At 44.1% G+C, this 20,283-nt stretch overlaps 1 protein-coding gene across 4 annotated transcripts; it reads right to left on the reverse strand.

Moving 5' to 3' along the window:
• Positions 1 to 69: 69 nt before the first annotated feature.
• Positions 70 to 20,148, reverse strand: MAPK14 (mitogen-activated protein kinase 14). Of its 4 annotated transcripts, none has more exons than XM_065854426.2 (12): positions 20,016 to 20,148; positions 16,991 to 17,120; positions 16,173 to 16,231; positions 15,702 to 15,813; positions 15,130 to 15,159; positions 14,641 to 14,688; positions 11,484 to 11,598; positions 10,365 to 10,436; positions 3,918 to 3,997; positions 3,319 to 3,397; positions 2,847 to 3,020; positions 70 to 2,383 (listed from the first exon to the last, which is right to left on the reverse strand). In XM_065854426.2, the coding sequence occupies exons 1-12, from the start codon at positions 20,129 to 20,131 to the stop codon at positions 2,316 to 2,318; spliced, it is 1,083 nt and encodes a 360-aa protein (XP_065710498.1). In that variant the 5' UTR covers positions 20,132 to 20,148; the 3' UTR covers positions 70 to 2,315. The 4 variants fall into 4 exon arrangements, with proteins under 4 accessions (XP_065710498.1, XP_065710497.1, XP_071673963.1 ...); XM_065854425.2 differs by lacking the exon at positions 3,918 to 3,997 and adding an exon at positions 6,076 to 6,155; XM_071817862.1 differs by lacking the exons at positions 3,918 to 3,997; positions 14,641 to 14,688 and adding an exon at positions 6,076 to 6,155.
• Positions 20,149 to 20,283: the final 135 nt, after the last annotated feature.

Raw genomic sequence — 20,283 nt, forward strand, 5'->3', positions numbered from 1 at the left:
AGAAATTCATACCGTGCTGACAACAACCCATTAATGCAAGAGGTTTTTAAATACCATCAGCACAGTAAATCTGAAAAATAGGTTTTATTTTTAACCAGTGGTATTGTGACATCTGGCATAACCAATTACAGCAAAATTCATGGATAGAAACAAAATTACGGATCTTGTCTTTGAAGCGAGTCCTCCTGTACCTTAGGCCTTGCGCTGAGGCAGGGAGCACACGAGTGAAACCTTCCCACTCACACCCCCACACAGACACACACACAACATCTATATTTTTAAAAATCTTTAGCAGTATTTCCACATAAAATCACATTGTAGCATCTACACATAAAATGGCTGATAAAAATAATCTTGCTGTAGGTTTACATAGTGTATCTATATTTTCATTTGGATACCTGGACTGCTGGTCCAGCAGAAAAGAGAGGTTTACTGTCTTCATTTTGTTGGGCTGAGCAGAGTTTTATCCCAGAGCAGGAAAGAACTACTCTCTTCATCTCACCCCAGACCTCAATTAAGTGTTTGACCTGAAGAGATCACTGGAAAGTAGCCTAGGAAGAATCAATGGCTTTATCATCCATGTCCCATCCATTCGTGCTGCCTCTTCGAACACGGGGTAAAACCACTACAAACAGCTCCTGCTCTGTCCCATCGGTAACAAGAACACAAAATACTGCAAAAAAGCCTTTTTTCTCACCTTCGCAGGTATATTGTCCACACAGGATGCTGGCAACAAACCAATGTCTAAAAGTCATTCACCCCATGAGCCCTAACATCAGGCCCCTGGGCTCCCCAGGTATGGTTCCAGCACACTAACACGCTGAGAAGCCTCCCTTCAGTTCTGGCATTTCATTCACGCAGAGTCCTACTAGAAAATACACAATATTTGTATTCAAACATACTCCCTTTTCATGTTTCCTCAGGCTGAGATCAACCTGCTAAAAAACAGCCAAGAAGCTCTTAGATAAGAGGGTAAAAAAAACCTCTAGTAAATGTTAGTTTTGTATATATAAATATTTATTGATATAGAGAGTGAAAGGGAGATTGTGGTTTTATGAGTGCTTATTTCGTTGCTTTGGATTCAAATACTCCTAAAAAAATTATTTTCAGAAAATAACTTAAGTTTTGGCACAAGATGCTGTAGCTGTTTCTCTGAAGAACCTTTTTTCACACTTGATCACGCAGGAAACCCTCGGTCCCAAGCTCTCCTTCTCTTAAACCAGAAGGTCAGAACAAAGCAAAAACGTGCATGTTTCTGTGCCCTATATTTTACCCTTTCCTCAAAGCTCCAGAATGGCGGGTATTTCACAATGAGCTGTGGCACAAGAGGAAGGATGCTATGATTTTATGGCACTGGCTGAGGTACTCAGTAAAATAGTTCACTGGTGATTTAACTGACCCAGTGCCATCCCCAAAAGGTAACTACAAAAATCAAGAAGCTTTACATGCACATACAGCTACAACATGCACAAACACCCACCTGTTAAGGAACAAAATACACAAATGTGTGGCTAGCAAGAATCTTCTCCAGACTCCATCTCCTGGGAAGTAATGCTGGGGAGCCTCAGAACAAGAGAAAAGGAAGAGGGAAAAATACAGAAATACCCAACCCAGGGGTAGAGGCTCTTGCCTCAGAAAGCTGTTTCCTGATTACATCATGCCTGGCTATCTGGGAGCCTTCGCCCTGAAAAACAGCAGGGGCAGAGATTTCCACCCCAGACTTGCTTTCCCTCTCTCCCTATTCAATTTAAGGCACAAACATATTTACAGTTTCAAACAAAACCTTTTCATGTCCCAAGAATCAGACATTGGAAGGCCGGTATGTTCTACTGTACCAGGAAGATCTGGATGTACATCAGCAATCTGGCACCGAACAAGGACACTCCCCAACCCCAACATCAGTCCTGAAGAAAACGGGCCTCTCAGCCTATAAACCAACCTCCGTTATTTTGAGGTTACCTTAATTGTAGAAGAATTGATAAATGGCAACAATTGTAACCAAACTTTAAATACCAGCTTCCCCACCTTGCCCAGCAGTGTGAACCGGGTGAGCGCGGTCGCTCCGGCAGGACCGACAAGCAGCCGGAGCAGGTCTGCAGAGGCTTTGCCCCAGGCTGGACAGACACAGGAGAGCATGCAGCACATTCACAGAGACTCAGCTTTCTTCCCCCCCTCCCTCCCCAATTCCACACACACAAAACCCCTCCACCAAGGAGAATATTGTTGTGATGAGGCACTTGAACAATAATTGCAGAGTCCGTAGGAAAAGGCCTTCCCCTCACAGTGACGTGGGACAAAGAGACAAGAGCAGCTTCTCAGGACTCCATCTCCTCTTGGTCAAGCGGTGGGGGCACAAAGCTGATTACTTCGTCGTAAGTCAGGCCTGGTGGGAAAAGCATGACAGAAACTTAATAGGCAGCACTGATGACATCCCTCACGCAAGAAAACCTGCAATCATCTTACAGGTTCTAATACTATTTTAAGGAAAAAGCATGGTTTAACTGAGAAGAAAAAGAATGGATACGCCATTCTCAGAGACTAGTATAGACAAGATACTTCCAGAGCATTGGGGAGATGTGAATAAGCTTGAAAACAAAGATATAAGCAACCATGTCACCTGCAGACTTGTATGGTCATAGTAATAATTAGTTACCAGGGATTACGCTAATTAGGTGCGCCACACGCGACAGACTCACTCAGTATATAAGGACCTCAGAACAAACAGGATGCCCATGTTTTTATCAGTTTCTTTTGTGCCTCTAACTACCACAGCTTAGCTGAACCACAGCTTTGGAACAGAGCACAAGGCAATCAGGTCGGCTCTGTCACCTGTCCCCCAAACTCACTTTTCCATTCTTCAATCTCAAGTTCTCTGCTTTCAAAAGACTGGTCATAAGGGTCTGCCACTGGTTCATCATCCGGGTCGTGATACTGAGCAAAGTAGGCATGAGCCAACGCTTCTGCTGCAGTAATTCGTTTGTCTGTATCCAGTACCAACATCTTCTCTAGCAAGTCCACAGCTGCAAAAGCACCAAAACACAGAAGGATTTTATAGAGAGCCATGTGAGGCTGTATTCCAAAATGTAAGCTCATAAAAGCCCAATGTTACAAGGAATCTGTAGCTTCTCAGGACCCACCCGTCATCCACAATTTCTTCCTCTTATACCTCAGACCACACGTACTTTGTAAACTCCAGAAGTGGTCCTCAGCTCTGTTCTGAGCTACTTCTGCCGTCCAAACAAAACTTTGGGAAAAGTCCTGGTGTTCCAGGCCATGCCAGCTTCAGAAAGAGCACAACATTTAAAAAGCAAGCCTTACCTAGCGGATTGGCACCAATAAACACATTTTCAAAGTTCATTTTCGGCATGTAAGACAAAGACTGGATGTAGTTTCTTGCCTGCGAAAATAAATATTCTGTTGAAGCATAATACAATCCACAGTACATTTCAATCATCCTAAAGCACTGGCTGTTATGGTTTGTCTCCTCGCTTTGCCTTCTCTTTACTTATTCTAGTACTCAGCCCATCATTGTTATCTCTTCCCAACTAAACGCCACTCAAGACGGCAGAGAAGAGCTGACGTGACGTGGGGTTCACGCAAGACTGAAGAGCAAAAAGGTGCCGCAAGGGCTGACCGCCTCAGAGCCTGGTATGGCTGCGTGCAGCCCGGTGTCTGCTGGGAGGCCCCACAACGTGGCACACAGTGCAAAACCAGCTCCCATCCAAGCTCTCCTGAGAAGTCTGTGCGTGTGTACATACTGTTCAAGCCTCACGTCTCCATTTAGTACAAAAATCTTGCTGAAGAGCAGGGGGCTGATCGCCCACCCATGCCACATGCGAGTAGATCATCTACAGAAGCAGCAAAAGCAGCCAGTGAAGACCTGCCCTGCAAAGCCCGCTCATCTGCTCAGGTCTCACCTCATGGCTGGGCATCCTGTTAATGAGATATGCAGGGGGTGTTCCCGTCAGACGCATGATCTGCTGAAGCTGGTTAATATCTTAAGTGCCTAGTCAAGGGCTTTGTTAAAAACAGTGCAGAAACCATTTTAAACAGAAAAACAGCTGCATACAAAGCATCTCTTCTGCAAACCACAAGGCAAGAGCCACACAGGCAGAGTCCACTAATTTTTTTCCAATTCTTGTGAAAAGTTTAGCAACTGCGTTAGCAAAACACTTAAAACAATGGAGAATTACTGATCAGTTGGTAACAGTGTCATTACAGAAAGTATTTCTGTCCACCATAAATAGCACTATACTACAGCATGGTTGCGTTCACATTTCCCCACTGTTTTCATCCACCAGAATGGATGTTTCCTTTGGCTGAAGCTACACCTCAAAACTTTTCCCTAGGCTGCTGCAGCTACAAACAGCCTCAGGCAAACGAGCAAAAATTAAACTGAAACAAAACCAGCATCCTCCGCACTGGTTACCAGGTTTTTTTTCTTGCTGCATAGAAAGTACTTAAGTTCCTTGTGGTGCAAACTGAAATCGGCTCACAAATGACACCTTCTTCTAAACAGCTTTGAATGCACTTTGATATGTGGGCGAGGTTACAGAAGGCAATAAATGCAAAATTAGCAAAACATGAGCATTGCGTAAGAGAGTCAGCGAGCGTCGGTGAACAGAGAGAAAGCAAGAGCCAGTCAAGTAACGCAGCAGAAAACCACCATTTGTTACTGGTACGCTAAAGGCCCTCAAACACCTCATAGTTTTGCTATCTCCAGAAAATGGAAGAAAAATAGTAGAAACAGTACTTTACTGTATTTTGATTTTAATCAGACTCTTGAACTGGAACTGGCCAAGAGCAATTATTTTTTTTTATTGTGCAATCTTGGGGGAAGAAAAAAAAAAAGACCCCCTTCAGTGGTACGTATGCAAAGTAATAAAGTAATCTCGTGCTTAACCTGGCCAACCGCTAAGCTGTTCTCTGTCGCTAATCCCTGTACTTCAGACGCCAGACTACCCTTAAGGTCACTTCACAGGGCACCCAAAGCACCCTGTGATATTCAGTTCTAACCTTTCCAGGGCTTTTTAAACTGCTGTGATATTCAGCAAGTTGTCCAATCGGTTCCAACTTGTACCACAGGCCTACCTTCACCAAATATAATTCAAAGCTAACCTCATATCTGGCATTTATCGTCACTGTTGCATGAGAAAGAACACAAGCTGCAGCACAAAATAACCTTCTCGCCACTCTCCACCGCACTGATCCTCCACGAGGAGGCAGAGCCAGCAGCGCCCTGCTGAGGTGCGCTGCACGTCACCTCTGCGCAGCTCACTGCTCGCTACGTTCACCCGCAGTTACGGCATCTCTTGCTCCAACTTTTACACATTTCGCCTTCAAAACCATGTAAAATTAAATGCCATTTAACACTGTCTTTGCAGAAGTGCACAATTCAAGATTAGAACAACATAGAAGAGGCAGTATGGCTGAAAACAGAGGTCACCCTTTAAAATGGAGACTGCAGAAAGCTTTTTGCTATTACCTTGATAAAAGGGCCCCGTACAGCAACATCCTTTAAATACACGGCACAGTTAGTTATATTCTCAGCAGACTACACACTGTGTGCCCTGGAAACAGCTGCCACATGAAAGCACCTAAAAGGCATTTTGGATTTTATGCTACAAAACCAAAGATGGTGGCAGGAGTGCTTCAGAAACTGATCACACTACATAAGGGACTGTGTGCATTCAGAGGATAACACACTTGCTCTGGTTAAGATTCATCCTCACGTAGGCAGTCTGGAGAAATAATAATTGACACAAGCCTCAAGCTCTTAGCTGTGAAAAATACTTCCCCAGCAGCATCTGATCATACAATACATCACCAAGTATAAACCCACAAAGTGGAAAAAAGTCACAAAGCAATATAATAAAAATATGGAAGAAATCATAGCACAGGCAGAAGAATAAAGATGAAATACACACAGCATACGAACTCAAAGCCATCCAACAGCAAAGAATGAATAAGGAAGAAAGATGACAGAAAATAAATCCCAACACATACTACAGGAGGGCAATACACAAATTTGGGACTTCCAGAAGGGCAGATATTACAATTGAAGTGTAAACTCACAGACTCTGAGGAGATTTTCTTCAAAAGCTCAGGCCCTGGTGTTCCAACGAGTCTCAAAATGAGCTTCAACTGATCAATATCTAATGATGGACCATAAAGGAAAATGCTGGGACAAATCAAAATGAAAAGCGCAACATATCAGCCTGTCAATGTTGAAAGTTAATGTCTGCCAAGGCCTGGACTGAAAAGCTATTTCAAGCAAACTGTATTAATTCTTCTTGCTTACAGTTGAATACCCCCTTATAACACAGCTCTGTCTGCATCAGACAGACTGAACAACTTGTCTACAAATACCCCATATGCACTGAATCGATCACTGAATCCTCAGCTATCGAGGAGCACAAGTCAAAGCTCTCGCGCCACTGGCAGCGGCTCAGCTCTATGCTCACCCTTCTCAGGCCCCACACCAACGCAGAAGCAATTAGGAGGATTAGGTTGTGTTAGTGACGGATGAAGTAAAGCAGAAGGCTGGAAAGCGCAGGGGCTCATATTAAAAAGTCAAGACGGTTTGTGAACACCCTCCAAGGTGATTCAGCCACTTCTAAAACTTAGAAAGTAAGAAAACAACTTGACACTGCAGCATCTCTGCACCCAAACGTGGGTGCGCACCCCAGCAGCTCCCTGACCAGCACCCGAAGGAACACAGCATTGGCTCAGACCCAAAGGCTCTATGTAGGAAGCTCAAGGGATACAACATTGCATGTGCAAAGAACGTTTTATCCACAACAGAGCTCCCACCAGGCCGTGTGCCAATCTGAGCGGTCCTCACTAGGAAGGCAGTGTATTTAAACATTTGGCATAAGTGACACAACACACACTTGAGGGGAAAAAAAATCCACTGAAGACACAGTTTTGTGTCTAAAATTCAAAATAGTAAGGAAACCCAATGTTTTTAAAACCATTAAAAGAGTACTCTCCCGTCTTCTCTGAATTACCCTCACGGCTGCTCTTCAGAACCTGCTAGCAATTTCAGACTCTGTCTGTAATGTTTATATTTGCCCTTTAAACTATGTCAAACCAGTTACAGATTTTACAAGTAATACACAAATCTCTGGGCCACCAGTATCTGATGGACTGTAAATAACACCACAGCATTTCTGCTAAATCCTTGGTGAAAGGGATCAGTATTTCAAACAGGAGAATCATCTGAACAGGATGATCATCCTGAAAAAGCATTACCTATTCTATAGCTATCTATTTCACTTTGGAAATGTAAAGCTGTATCCTTGAGAAAAATCACATCTTTAGATCAAAAAAGCAAGAATGTCAAATGGCAGCAGTATCCAGCTTCCTGAACATACAGAATACATAGCGACATTGCCTCCAACTGCAAAGTCAATTCCCTAGAACCGCAGTGGATTTCGATATACGCTATCCTTACCTACTAGGAGCAGAGTAAATATACACTGGATTAAGCATGTTAATATTAATTGCAAAGTCAGTAAGCCAGCAATTGCATAGTGACACTGCAGGAAGAACACAGGTCTCAGCAAAACCTGTGGGTACCAAGAAACTATTAAGAGCCCAGAAGTACCCAACAGGATCTAAATCTGGAAAATTCTTAAAACCTTCTCCAAAAAACAGGCATATATAAATATTTCACAGAATCCCAGAATGTCAGGGGTTGGAAGGGACCATGAAAGCTCATCCAGTGCAATCCCCGCTGGAGCAGGAACACCCAGCTGAGGTTCCACAGGAAGGTGTCCAGGCGGGTTTGAATGTCTGCAGAGGAGGAGACTCCACAACCTCCCTGGGCAGCCTGGGCCAGGCTCTGACACCCTCACTGAGAAGAAGTCTCTTCTCATATTTAAGTGGAACCTCTTGTGTTCCAGTTTGCACCCATTACCCCCTGTCCTGTCACTGGTTGTCACCCAGAAGAGCCTGGCTCCATCCTCCTGACACTCACCCTTTCCATATTGATCCCCATGAATGAGTCCCCCCTCAGTCTCCTCTTCTCCAGCTCCAGAGCCCCAGCTCCCTCAGCCTTTCCTCACACGGGAGATGCTCCACTCCCTTCAGCATCTTGGTGGCTGCGCTGGACTCTCTCCAGCAGTTCCCTGTCCTTCTGGAACTGAGGGGCCACAACTGGACACAATATTCCAGGTGTGGTCTCCCCAGGGCAGAGCAGAGGGGCAGGAGAACCTCTCTGACCTGCTGACCACCCCCTTCTAACCCACCCCAGGTACCATTGGCCTTCCTGGCCACAAGGACCCAGTGCTGGCTCATGGTCACCCTGCTGTCCCCAGGACCCCCAGGTCCCTTTCCCCTACACTGCTCTCTAATAGATCATTCCCCAACTTACACTGGAACCTGGGGTTGTTCTGCCCAGATTCAAGACTCTACACTTGTCCTTGTTCTGTTTCATTAAGTTTTTCCCCACCCAGCTCTCCAGCCTGTCCAGGTCTGTGGATGGCAGCACAGCTTCCAGTGTCACCACTCCTCCCAGGTTGGTGTCACCAGCGAACTTGCTGACAGTCACTCTATTCCCTCGTGCAAATCATTGATGAGTATATTGAATAATACCGGTCCCAGCACTGACCCCTGAGGCACTGCACTGGATACAGGGCTTAACGGGACTGTGCCTCTTGGAAGGCTCGTGGTCAATGGGGCAAAGAAGCTAGAGCCCATGGTTACTTTCCTTGTGCTTGCTGCCCTTAGATGCCAGCTAAGCCAGAGTGAATGCTGACAGCTTGCTGCCTTTCTAGGTCCTTGGAAAGGTGTTACATGCAGAAATGAGATCCATAACCACAAACTCTGCTCCCCTTACAGTTCTGACCTCCTGCTCAAACAGCAGGTACATTGCTTAAAGTAGGGATCCACACACAAACTGTAACAACTGTAGCACTACAAAGTTTTATTTACAATGGGAGAGAACTGGGCCTTATTTTTCTTAAAATCTAACCAACTCAGAACAGAAAAAGCATTTAATTCAAAAGCGTTACTACCATTCGCAAAAGAATTTGAGCATTTAAGGTAAAGAATCACAAGCATCTGCTAGGAGATATAAATTAGTAAAGTACCTTAATGTGACAGAGCTAACAATTCAGATTCTAAGAGTAACCTTTGTTTTGCATTGCAGACATTATTTGCTATAATTCACAGCTAAGAACAGAGTTGGAAATAAATTTTTCAGGCTAGGAAGATAATCATTTTGTTTAATTCATGAAGAACACACAAGTTTGTCAAAGTGTCCTATCCAGCCCTGTCCTGGTTTTGTTAAAAAACAAGTTTCTAGTGAATTTACCTGTCAGCTAAAGCTTTCGTATTAGCTGCATTTTCCTGGAGAACCAGATACATGTTTTGATAAACGTAGCAATGGAATGCAAAGCTATTGATAAGCACACATTCACATCTCTCCAGATGGGCAACGAGAAACAGGTGACCAAGAAACTGACCAACTGTGTATAACATTCCATTCACACGAATGCTTCATATAAAAGTGGGAGATCACGAGGATCTCGTCCCTTTTTTGCCCCCTTTTTTTCCCTTTTGCTTACGGGCAACAGTTAGGAGAGGACCTCACGAGTCGTCCCTGCGAACCGAGGCCTGGTGAGAGACTGAATCCAGCTCTCTGTCCTCCTTTCCCTCCCGATCGCCTGTCCTTAGTGGGAAGGGGGGGAGAGGAGGTTAACAACACATCTGCCATGGTTTTATTGTCACCCCGCAATCTAAACCCTTGACAAGCCCACCTTGGTGATGCAAAGAAATAGTTTTGAGAAGATGTTATTCAAGCTTGATTTTTCACATTAGTACAAACATACAGTAAAAGAAAGCTCACCATCTGTTTATGCTCAAGCATGGAAGTAGAACCTAAACATTTCAGAGCAATTTGGTACGAGACCCTTGGCGCTACAGAATCTGCAAACCCGCTGCTTTCCCAGCACAGAACCAGCACACAGAGGGGAGGCCAGAAGGGATGCTTCACATTCGCTAGAAACCTGAAGCGTGGAAGGATTCATAGCAGACAGCCTACTCCATGCAGTTATTTTCTACAAACTCAAAGAGCAATGAATCTAAATAAAGGAAAGTAACTCCCATAAACAAAAAACACATAATTCTACTGATACTAATAAAGAGGAATAGATTTGCCTTCTTGCACACTGTGACTGTTTAATGTGCAACAAAATCAAGAACTCACCTCCTTGTACTGTGAGTAAAAGAAGCCATTAATTTACAAACAAACAAAAAATCACAACCAAACAAACGCAGAACATCTTTCCTTGTGAAGTGTGTGAAAGCAAAGATCTCTAACTTCCATTTCAGGAAAGTATATTACTTTTAAAGGATACGGTCTGTACCAGGAAACAACGTTCTTCCAGTCAACAGTTCAGCCATAATGCATCCCACTGACCAAATATCAACTGAACAAAACAAAATAAAAGAACAAAACAACATAATGGAGAAAAATAAAAATCTCAATAGAATCACTCTATCCAACAAGTACAAACAACTTTATCCTTAAATAGTCTTATGGTGTTGAAACAGTCTGAGATACGTTGCAAGGTAACTGATTTTGTTCAGAGACTGCGTCATCTAATACTTGTCCAAATAACAGAACCCTAGATCAGGAAAACTTTCCTTCCAGAGCACAACATGCACTGAACACCAAAGAGCTGGGAAGGAATCTGTACCATCAAAGAGGAAGACACCTGTTCAAGACAACTCTGAGGAATGAATTTACATATGGCCTTACATAAATGCTACACAAACCACCACCAACTATTATACTGTATATACGAGTCCATAGACATGCAAGAGGAAAAGAGAAGAAAAAGTAATGACTTATGAAATCAGAGTCACACATTATTTTCTTTAATCCATATGCTTTAATCCGTACAAGAACTATTCCCAGATTTTTATCTTCTTTTCCATGCCTGATCTGGAAGTATTGTAGGGAAGCTGGAAGTTTCCCTGTGTGTTGCTCAGAATATACTGGAAACTGTGAGAAAGATATAACTGTGAAAAGTGGCTAAGAGAGGAAAGGGAGATTTATATGGTTTTTAGTGTTTCTTCACGCCGTCACTCCAGACATTTTTCAGTGTATTCCCAGCAGCTTCCTAGAAACACACCTTCACCTCATCCAGATACATTCACTTACTTGAAAAACCACTGTGCTAGGAAAAATAAGGGATAAGTGCAGAAAATATTTTGCTGATTGCCATTTCAAAGGCTCAAGTTTAAAATCTTGTGAATGCTATCACAATGATTCTCACCTTACATGTGGCAGACTGTGGTTCAAATACTAATCTAAGCCTTCCTTCTTGCAATCACCCTTACTGAAGTCTGATTAACATGACTACCAACTTACACTGTTTTCTTTCCTTTATGGAAAGGAGCATGTACAAAGGAAAACCTCTTTTCTCCACAATTCAGAAACTGAAAAGCCTCGTGTTAGTTAAATGCATTACCTGTCTGGTTGTAATGCATCCAGTTCAGCATGATCTCAGGAGCCCTGTACCACCGAGTAGCCACGTACCCGGTCATCTCATCATCTGTGTGTCGGGCCAGGCCAAAATCCAGGATCTACAGAACAGAAAAGACATCCACCAACTACTGCAGTGGAACAATGCCAACTAGTTAGAGCAATTAACTAGGCAGTTATTGGACTGGGTGGAGGAGAGGTGCTGCAACTGCAAAATCAGATTATGACAGTAAATTTCACAACCTGTTCAAAGAAACCAGCCTACAACTGCAGAGGACTCAACTATCAGAATTACATCAGGGTCTCTCTAAAACAACTCGACCCAAACTAAAGATGTTAAATCTTCCCTTTCATGATGATTCCTTAAAAACACATGAACAGATACAGGAAAAAGGAGGCCTTACGGTCCTTTACAGTTTAGAATGACATTATTACTTTGGACAACAATAGTATTTCCATAAGGCAATATTATGTCCCTTGGATTTCAAGGGACATTTACAATGCATTCACTCAAATCTACAATGTATTGAGTATGGTCCAGGAGTGGATGAGGAGCGAGTTTAGAGTCTATGGGTGAAAGTTAAGGGGCAGGCTGGCAAGGGTGATACTATTGTGGGTGTCTATTACAGGCCACCAGATCAGGATGAGGCCTCTACAGACGGCTGAGAGCAGCCTCACAGTCACGGGCCCTGGGGTTGTGGTGGGGGATTTTAACTCCCCTGATGTTGGAAGGATGACTCGGCCGGCAGCCACAGTCCAGGAGGTTCCTCCAGTGCCTTGACGATAACTTTCTGATGCAAAGGGTGGAGGAGCCGACTAGAAGAGGTGCCCTGCCGGACCTCATCCTCACTGACAAGGAGGGTCTGGTTGAAGTGGTAGAGGTGGAGGGCTGCCTTGGTTGCAGCGACCAGGAGATGGTGGAGTTCACAATCTCCTGTGGCAGGAGCAGGACAGCAAGCAGAATTGCAACCCTGGATTTCAGCAGGGCAAACTTTGGCCTTTTCAGGCAATTGCTGGGGGAAATCCCATGGACAAGGCTGCTTGAAGGTAAAGGGGCCCAAGATCGTTGGTTGGTGTTCAGGGACTGTTTCTACCAGGCACAAGATCAGAGCATCCCGACACGTAGGAAGTCAAGGAAGGGAGCCAGGAGACCTGCGTGGTTAAAACAGGGAGCTGTTGGGTGTGCTCAAGTGGAAGAGGAGAGTTTGTAGATCATAGAAGGAGGGGCTGGGCACTTGGGGGAATATCAGGCTGTTGTCAGAGGGTGTAGGGAGGCAACTAGGGAAGCTAAGGCCTCCTTAGAATTAAACCTGGCGAGAGCGGTCAAGGACAACAGGAAGAGCTTTTTCCAATCTGTGGCAGATCAAACTAACAGCTGAAGCAATGTAGGCCCACTGATGAACAAGGTGGGTGCCCTGGTGACAGAAGATACAGAGAAGGCTGAGTTACTGAATGCTTGTCTCTGCCTACTCTGCCAGGGGCTGTCCTGAGGAGCCCTGCATCGCTGAGGCCCCAGAGGAAGGCAGGACAATGGAGGAGTTTGCCTGGGTTGATGAGGACTGGGTGAGGGAGCAGTTAGTCAATCTGGACATCCATAAATCCATGGGTCCGGATGGGATGCACCCACGGGTGCTGAGGGAGCTGGCTGAGGTCATTGCTGGACCGCTCTCCATCATCTTTGCCAAGTCTTGGGAAACGGGAGAGGTGCCTGGGGACTGGAGGAAAGCAAATGTCACTGCAGTCTTCAAAAAGGGCAGGAAGGAGGACCCGGGTAACTCTAGACCGGTCAGCCTCACCTCCACCTCTGGGAAACTGATGGAAAGACTTCTCCTTGGTGCCATCTCAAGGCAGATCAAGGATAAGAGGGTCATTAGGGGCAGTCAACATGGCTTCACCAAGGGGAAGTCGTGCTTGACCAACCTCATTGACTTTTATGAGGACACAACAAGATGGATGGATGGTGGCGGAGCGGTGGACGTGTTCTGCCTTGATGTGAGTGAGGCATTGGACACAGTCTGCACAGCATCCTCACAGCTGAACTGAGGAGTGCGGTCTGGATGAGCGGGCAGTGAGGTGACTGCGAACTGGCTGAAGGGAAGAAGCCAGAGAGTCGTGCTCAATGGGGCAGAGTCAGGCTGAGCCCTGTATACAGTGCAGTGCCTCAGGGGTCAGTGCTGGGACCGGTATTATTCAATATACTCATCAATGATTTGCACGAGGGAATAGAGTGACTGTCAGCAAGTTTGCTGGTGACACCAAGCTGGGAGGAGTGGTGACACTGGAAGCTGTGCTGCCATCCACAGACCTGGACAGGTTGGAGAGCTGAGTGGGGAAAAACTTAATGAAACAGAACAAGGACAAGTGTAGAGTCTTGAATCTGGGCAGAACAACCCCAGGTTCCAGTATAAGTTGGGGAATGATCTATTAGAGAGCAGTGTAGGGGAAAGGGACCTGGGGGTCCTGGGGACAGCAGGGTGACCATGAGCCAGCACTGGGCCCTTGTGGCCAGGAAGCCAATGGTACCTGGGGTGGGTTAGAAGGGGGTGGTCAGTAGGTCAGAGAGGTTCTCCTGCCCCTCTGCTCTGCCCTGGGGAGACCACACCTGGAATATTGTGTCCAGTTGTGGCCCCTCAGTTCCAGAAGGACAGGGAACTGCTGGAGAGAGTCCAGCGCAGCCACCAAGATGCTGAAGGGAGTGGAGCATCTCCCGTGTGAGGAAAGGCTGAGGGAGCTGGGGCTCTGGAGCTGGAGGAGACTGAGGGGTGACCTCATTAATGTTTACAGATATATAAAGGGGCAGTGTCAGGAGGATGGAGCCAGGCTCTTCTGGGTGACAACCAATGATAGGACAGGGGGTAATGGGTTCAAACTGGAACACAAGAGGTTCCACTTAAATATGAGAAGAAACTTCTTCCCAGTGAGAGTGGCAGAGCCTGGCCCAGGCTGCCCAGGGAGGTTGTGGAGTCTCCTTCTCTGCAGACATTCAAACCCGCCTGGACACCTTCCTGTGGAACCTCAGCTGGGTGCTCCTGCTCTGGCAGGGGGATTGCACTGGATGAGCTTCCCAGGGCCATTCCAGTCCCTGACACTCTGGGATTCTGTGAAACCACAGTCAAACCAACTACAGCTTGTGATTACATTACCTTTAGCTCACAGTCTTCGTTTACAGCTAAGTTACTAGGTTTTAAATCCTAAAAAATTAAACAACATCAGCATTAACAGTGGTATATATGCTGTTTCATAAATCTAAAGTAGGTAAAAATGTAAATGCAGACAGAAAACAGATTCTAATTGGCTGTAAACACCAACTCCATACTCAGGAAAATTATGTCAGAGTCAGCTCTCTCTTTTGCAGTCCTCAGAGGTGTCGCATATAAGCAAAAATGCATTAAGACTTATTGCAACACCAGTGCTGTATATGTATATTTACCACATAGAGAAGATATTTCACAAAGATACAAGTCAAACATAGGCAGGAGCAGAAACCTTTGTTTAACCTCTGACTGTTTAACCAAAATAATTACAAAAAAAAACCCTTTTATTTCTATAGGTACTACATTGTAAGACTCTGTGCAACATTTTTTTGAAGACATTGGTTCAGAACAGGAAGCAATCTCAGGATAAATACTCACCCTGTGTATTATGTCAGCTGAATGGATATACTGTAAGGCAAGATGACAAATTTTATACATATAATTTTATACTCCAAATAGCCTACTTCTCATTTCTTCACTAGACAATACTGCCTTACCCCATCCCACACAATTCAAACACTACAGCTTGTCTGCAGAAGGGATCAAGTGGGTGTCTATGGGTTTCAAGCAGGTAGGTGTTCCACTTTGTCTCTCCTCAGGAACACCCAGGAGCTCTGCCACCACGAGCAGAACACCAAAAGGAAACAAAACTTAAGAAATGGAAGATTCATAGCCAGAGCAGATTAGAGGGCAGTATACTTCGTAACTTTCCAAACTCTGCCCATAGCAACGTGTAGAAATATCTTCTTAAATAATACATAGCTCTACTCGGAGCTGCAAAGAGGCATGAACAGAAGGAAAAATAACAACAGGTCATCCTACCATATGTTAGAAAAGTTACAGAAGCCCCACTATGTACTCAAACGGATCTCTGAGGATATGATGTTCATCAAGAACTTCCACCTTCTGATGATAAGCTATCAACATTCAGGTAGGACAGGACCAAGTACCTTCAGTCCCCGAAGAATTTGGTATATGAGGAACTGCACATGGTCATCGGTAAGTTTCTGACATTTCACAATGTTGTTCAGATCTGCTCCCATAAGGTGTGTCACCAAGTATCTGTGAACAAAAAAGGAAACACAAAGGCTATGAGGCACTCCGTTCAACAGAATTAGGATTAAAACTCCCTACGAAGCTCCAGCAGCAGAGCTGACTGTCTCAAAGCCTGTTGCTGAATGAAATACAGTTCACGATACTTCAAATAATGTAGCAAACTAGTGCAGCACTGGTAAATAGAATACAAGTGAACAAGTTCAAAGAGTCCAACAGTTCAAGATGTCCTATTATCTTTTCTGTAGGAATTCAGAATTTGTGAGAACGTTGGCACACAAATTAAGGTAGCAAATATATCCAGAATAATCTGGGAGATGTAAGATACAAAAGATTTTTTTGTTGCAGCCTTCAGAGAAGTTACCTACACATCATTGAATTCTTCTAGTGACTTGGCAGGGGTGAACACATCCAACAAGCCAATCACCTAGAAAGAAAACAAGAAAGTGAACAAGATGTGAAATACATTTATAATATAATGCTAACAAGATCCTTTGTGGGACAGAAATTCCATGTTTAATTTCTGGCTACATTAATCATTCAGGTTTACAGAAACCAGCATTTATAAGAAACAAACGTTCAATCCTTGTGCGAAAAAAAAAAAAAAAATTAAGGTTCAAAAATCCACAGTTGTCCTCCCACACCAGCCATCCCCTGAGAGCACCCAGCAGGAGCCGTGACAAAGGCAGGTATAGACACTGGTTTGGAATACCTTATTTCAAAAGACAGCTAAAGACTGTTCAGGAAATAAAGGGATAAGGAAAAAAAAAAAAAACAACAGAAAAAACTCAAACATAAACCACAGCCACCACCGGACAAAAGTTTGCTTCCTGCTCAATTCTCAGTTATACTGTTGACTACATATTAAAATACCTGTGTCCTAAATCCTAAAGGCAGCATGTCCTTTAGCATGAATCTGCTAAACCATAATTTCCAGATTATTCTAGGAAATATTAATTTTTTTTTTAATATAAAATTGGGGGGGAAGGGTGCTTGGTTTTTGTGTGCGTTTGTTTTGTTTTAATCTGTATGCTTTTCTACAACTATAATCCCCTGGACCATTGCAAGCTTTGTATTTAGTGTCACAAAAAAAAGGTGTGCAAAAAAATTCTTAAACGCAATCATGCTGGACACTCGGGATGGTCCAACTGCAAACCAACTGTTTGTACTGTCTCCTTCCACTTACATTTTCATGTTTCATGTGCTTAAGGAGCCGTAGCTCTCGGTAGGTCCTTTTGGCATGGATGATAGACTGAAATGGTCGGGACAGCTTCTTTACAGCCACACGTAACCCAGTTTTTGTGTCAAAGGCAGAACTACAATAAAGAGTAATCAAATTATCAAAATGAATTATTTACAAATGCCTTCAAATCCACACTTAGCAACTCCAGATAGCAACTCTCTAGACACGGAGTCACAGTCAATGCCATTTCTCCATTCCTGCAATGAAAATCATTTCTAGGCATCCTGGTCCACAACCTGCCACCCGACCCAAAATCCCCACATATTTACCAAACGTTGGTTTCTACAGAAAATATTTAAAAGATGAGTCTTCTTCACACAGTATAGGGAAATTTTGTAGAAAAAAAAAGAAATGTTTACAATTTTTCTGTCTAAAACCAACTGTGCTCTTAAGTATAAATACGGCAAGAACAGGCTGAAGAGAGGAAGAGTACTTGCAAATATTATCTGCATTCCTAAACATATTTTCATACACCACACTCCATCACAACCTGCTGTGCTCAAGATGCTATCTTTTATGGTTTTTGTCCACACAAAAATCCAAGGCCTGTGTCTAATAAAATCAACTCCGATTGCTGTTAATCACAACTGAAGATGAAATCAAACCTCTCTGGTAAATCACACCTAGTCCTAAATTCCTGTTACACAAAGTGCATGTGAATAAGTGATATTTAGCTGCACATTGCTAAAACTTGTCCCTTTAGCAGAAACTTATATGTAAAACCTGTACATATAAATATCATTTATTCTTAGAACCCACAAAGACTAATTAAGGAGCATTTTATTACATTGTAACAGAATAATGTAGTAAACACACATGGAAATATATTTAACCATTCAGTTTAAGCATTGTTAAACCCCTGCAATTTGCTACCCCAACACAGAGGTACCCCAAACACAAAGTCTCACTAGGTAAATTTTTACTGGGGACAGGGACAGACTGGGGAACAAGTCCTTGCATTAATACCCTAAATACTATGGATCACCATTTGCAGCTTAATAAACTGGCTTTGTTGGTTGTTGTTTAATTCTTACAGTTTCTATACCACTCATCTTTCTGAACTGTATCTTTTATGAAATACATTTTTAGAAGAACATACAGAAAACCATTAACATGGACTGCACTAAGGCTCATGTGTCACATGTCTGAAATTGCTTCCAATACAAAATTGTTTCATCTTGTCTGAGCACAGTTGCACAATTTTTGGAGGTTTTGACGCAGCAAAACAGGAAATTAATGATGCAAACTCTTTGGTTATTGGTTTGTGAAAACAAACTTTGGAAGTATTACACACACAATGGAGATAGCGGGGAGGGGGAAACAGAAGAGGAACTGACCAGATGGTGTAGGCTCAACCTTAAACATACAATGGACAAGGCGCTGAGCAAATTAATTTCCTATTACATTCAGGGAGTTACGAAACTGTGGCACTTAGAGGAGTATTTATCAGCTATGGCAGCGAGGTCCTTCTTTCACCAGAACTATAATCTTCTATTTAAAAAAATTCAGTAAGTACATTGATTAATCTTGCTACTAGAATTGACCAGCCTTTGCCTTTTTTGAAACATAAGCATTTTGATATTTGAACCACAGCAGTTTTAAGAAATGCATGTTATTTAACCTGAACTTACTAATACTTTTATAACAATAATTCAAGAACAGCTGAGAACTTTATTTCTTTGAAACTGCAGCGCATGCAAACCTACTCCTCTTCTTTACTAGTAGAGTGCAGTATGCAAACCTCCTTATGATATAATGCAAATGATATTCATGGTATAAATTTGCATATTATGTTAATGAAAAATATGCATGCCTGCTCAAACACAGCAGCAAAGCAAACATGTAATCCTTAGGCACCTGTATTTGAAAATACTGATTGCACTTTGACAGAGCCAAAGAACAGAGAGCAAAAACCAGAACATCAGTGGGGGAGACATTTCTTAATAAAAGGACACAGTGATCTGTGAACACTTTCATACAGTTCTGCTACATGACTGCTGAAGTCCAGACGTCAAAGCAACCCAAATACAACCTTCTCTTTAAGACTAAGCAATGTATGCAGCCCAGTTAACTTATGTTTAATGATCCAACATACTTCACCTACGAAACTAAAAATTAAGGAAGTATTGTATATCCCACGTGTAACCTGTCATATGTTTTGTACCTATTAGGTAAGCATTAAAAACTAAAATCTTATCTTCGAGCTCTCCATATTTCTGTAGGTCTCATACCAAGACTTTACTCTCCCAGACAGCACATACTGCAGTAATTCTGTCATTCTACAGTAATAAAACAAGTTTTCCTGTGTTGATTTACTATTGCCAAGAAAATATCAATACTTGCGTACCCACTGTTAAAGCCAGAGATGCAAAAACAGCCCCCACAGCCTTCCCTCTACCCTTCTTGCCTACCAACAGGATCCAGCTAAAAATATAATTGCCTCAACATAATCTATCCTTCAGATACAGCAAGAAACTGGGACAAGACCTGCCAGGCCTTCAGCTCTGCAAAGCCGGCTACAGGGGACATGCCAGCCTCCATCCCTCTCCACCCCCCAGTTACTAACAGCAAGAAAGCAGAGGAAAATATGCCTATATGAGATCACTGAGGGGGGCTGGGACATGATTATCTTCCCCTGCAAAAATGTTTTAGTGCCACCTGCCAAGTGGCGCAATCCCCGACGCATTCCAAAGACAAGACTGCAGCTTCCCGGCAGTACAGCGCTTAAACCGGGAGGAGAAGCGTTTCTTGCAGCAGATTGGTAAAAAGCTGGGGGACGAGAACCCCCGGAGAACAAGCAAGGCCCGCTGACCTCGCTGCGCGCCTCGCGGTGACCGCCCCGCCCGCCGCCGGTGCCCACAAGCCGGGGCAGGTTTGCAGGCAGAGAGCCCGGCGGGGAGGGGCAGCGACCTGACGCGATACCCCCTGCACACACGCCCCCTTTCCCCAGTCCCCTCCAAGCACTCACCAAACGGAGCCGTAGGCCCCGGAGCCGACCGGGGAGAGGTTCTGGTAGCGCTCGGGCACCTCCCACACCGTCTTATTCAGCTCCTGCCGGTAGAACTTGGGCCGCTCCTGAGACATCTCGGCTCCGGAGCCCGCCCCGCCCGGCCCGGCGGGAGGGGGAGGCTCTGCCCGCAGCTGCAACAGCAGCAGCACCGCCACCTCCTCCTCCAGCAGCGCCCGCTTCCTCCTTCCTGCTCTGCTCTCCCCGCCTCGCTTCTCCCGCGAGCGGG

This window comes from Patagioenas fasciata, chromosome 21 (genome assembly GCF_037038585.1).
Source record: "Patagioenas fasciata isolate bPatFas1 chromosome 21, bPatFas1.hap1, whole genome shotgun sequence".
Lineage (NCBI taxonomy): Eukaryota > Metazoa > Chordata > Aves > Columbiformes > Columbidae > Patagioenas > Patagioenas fasciata.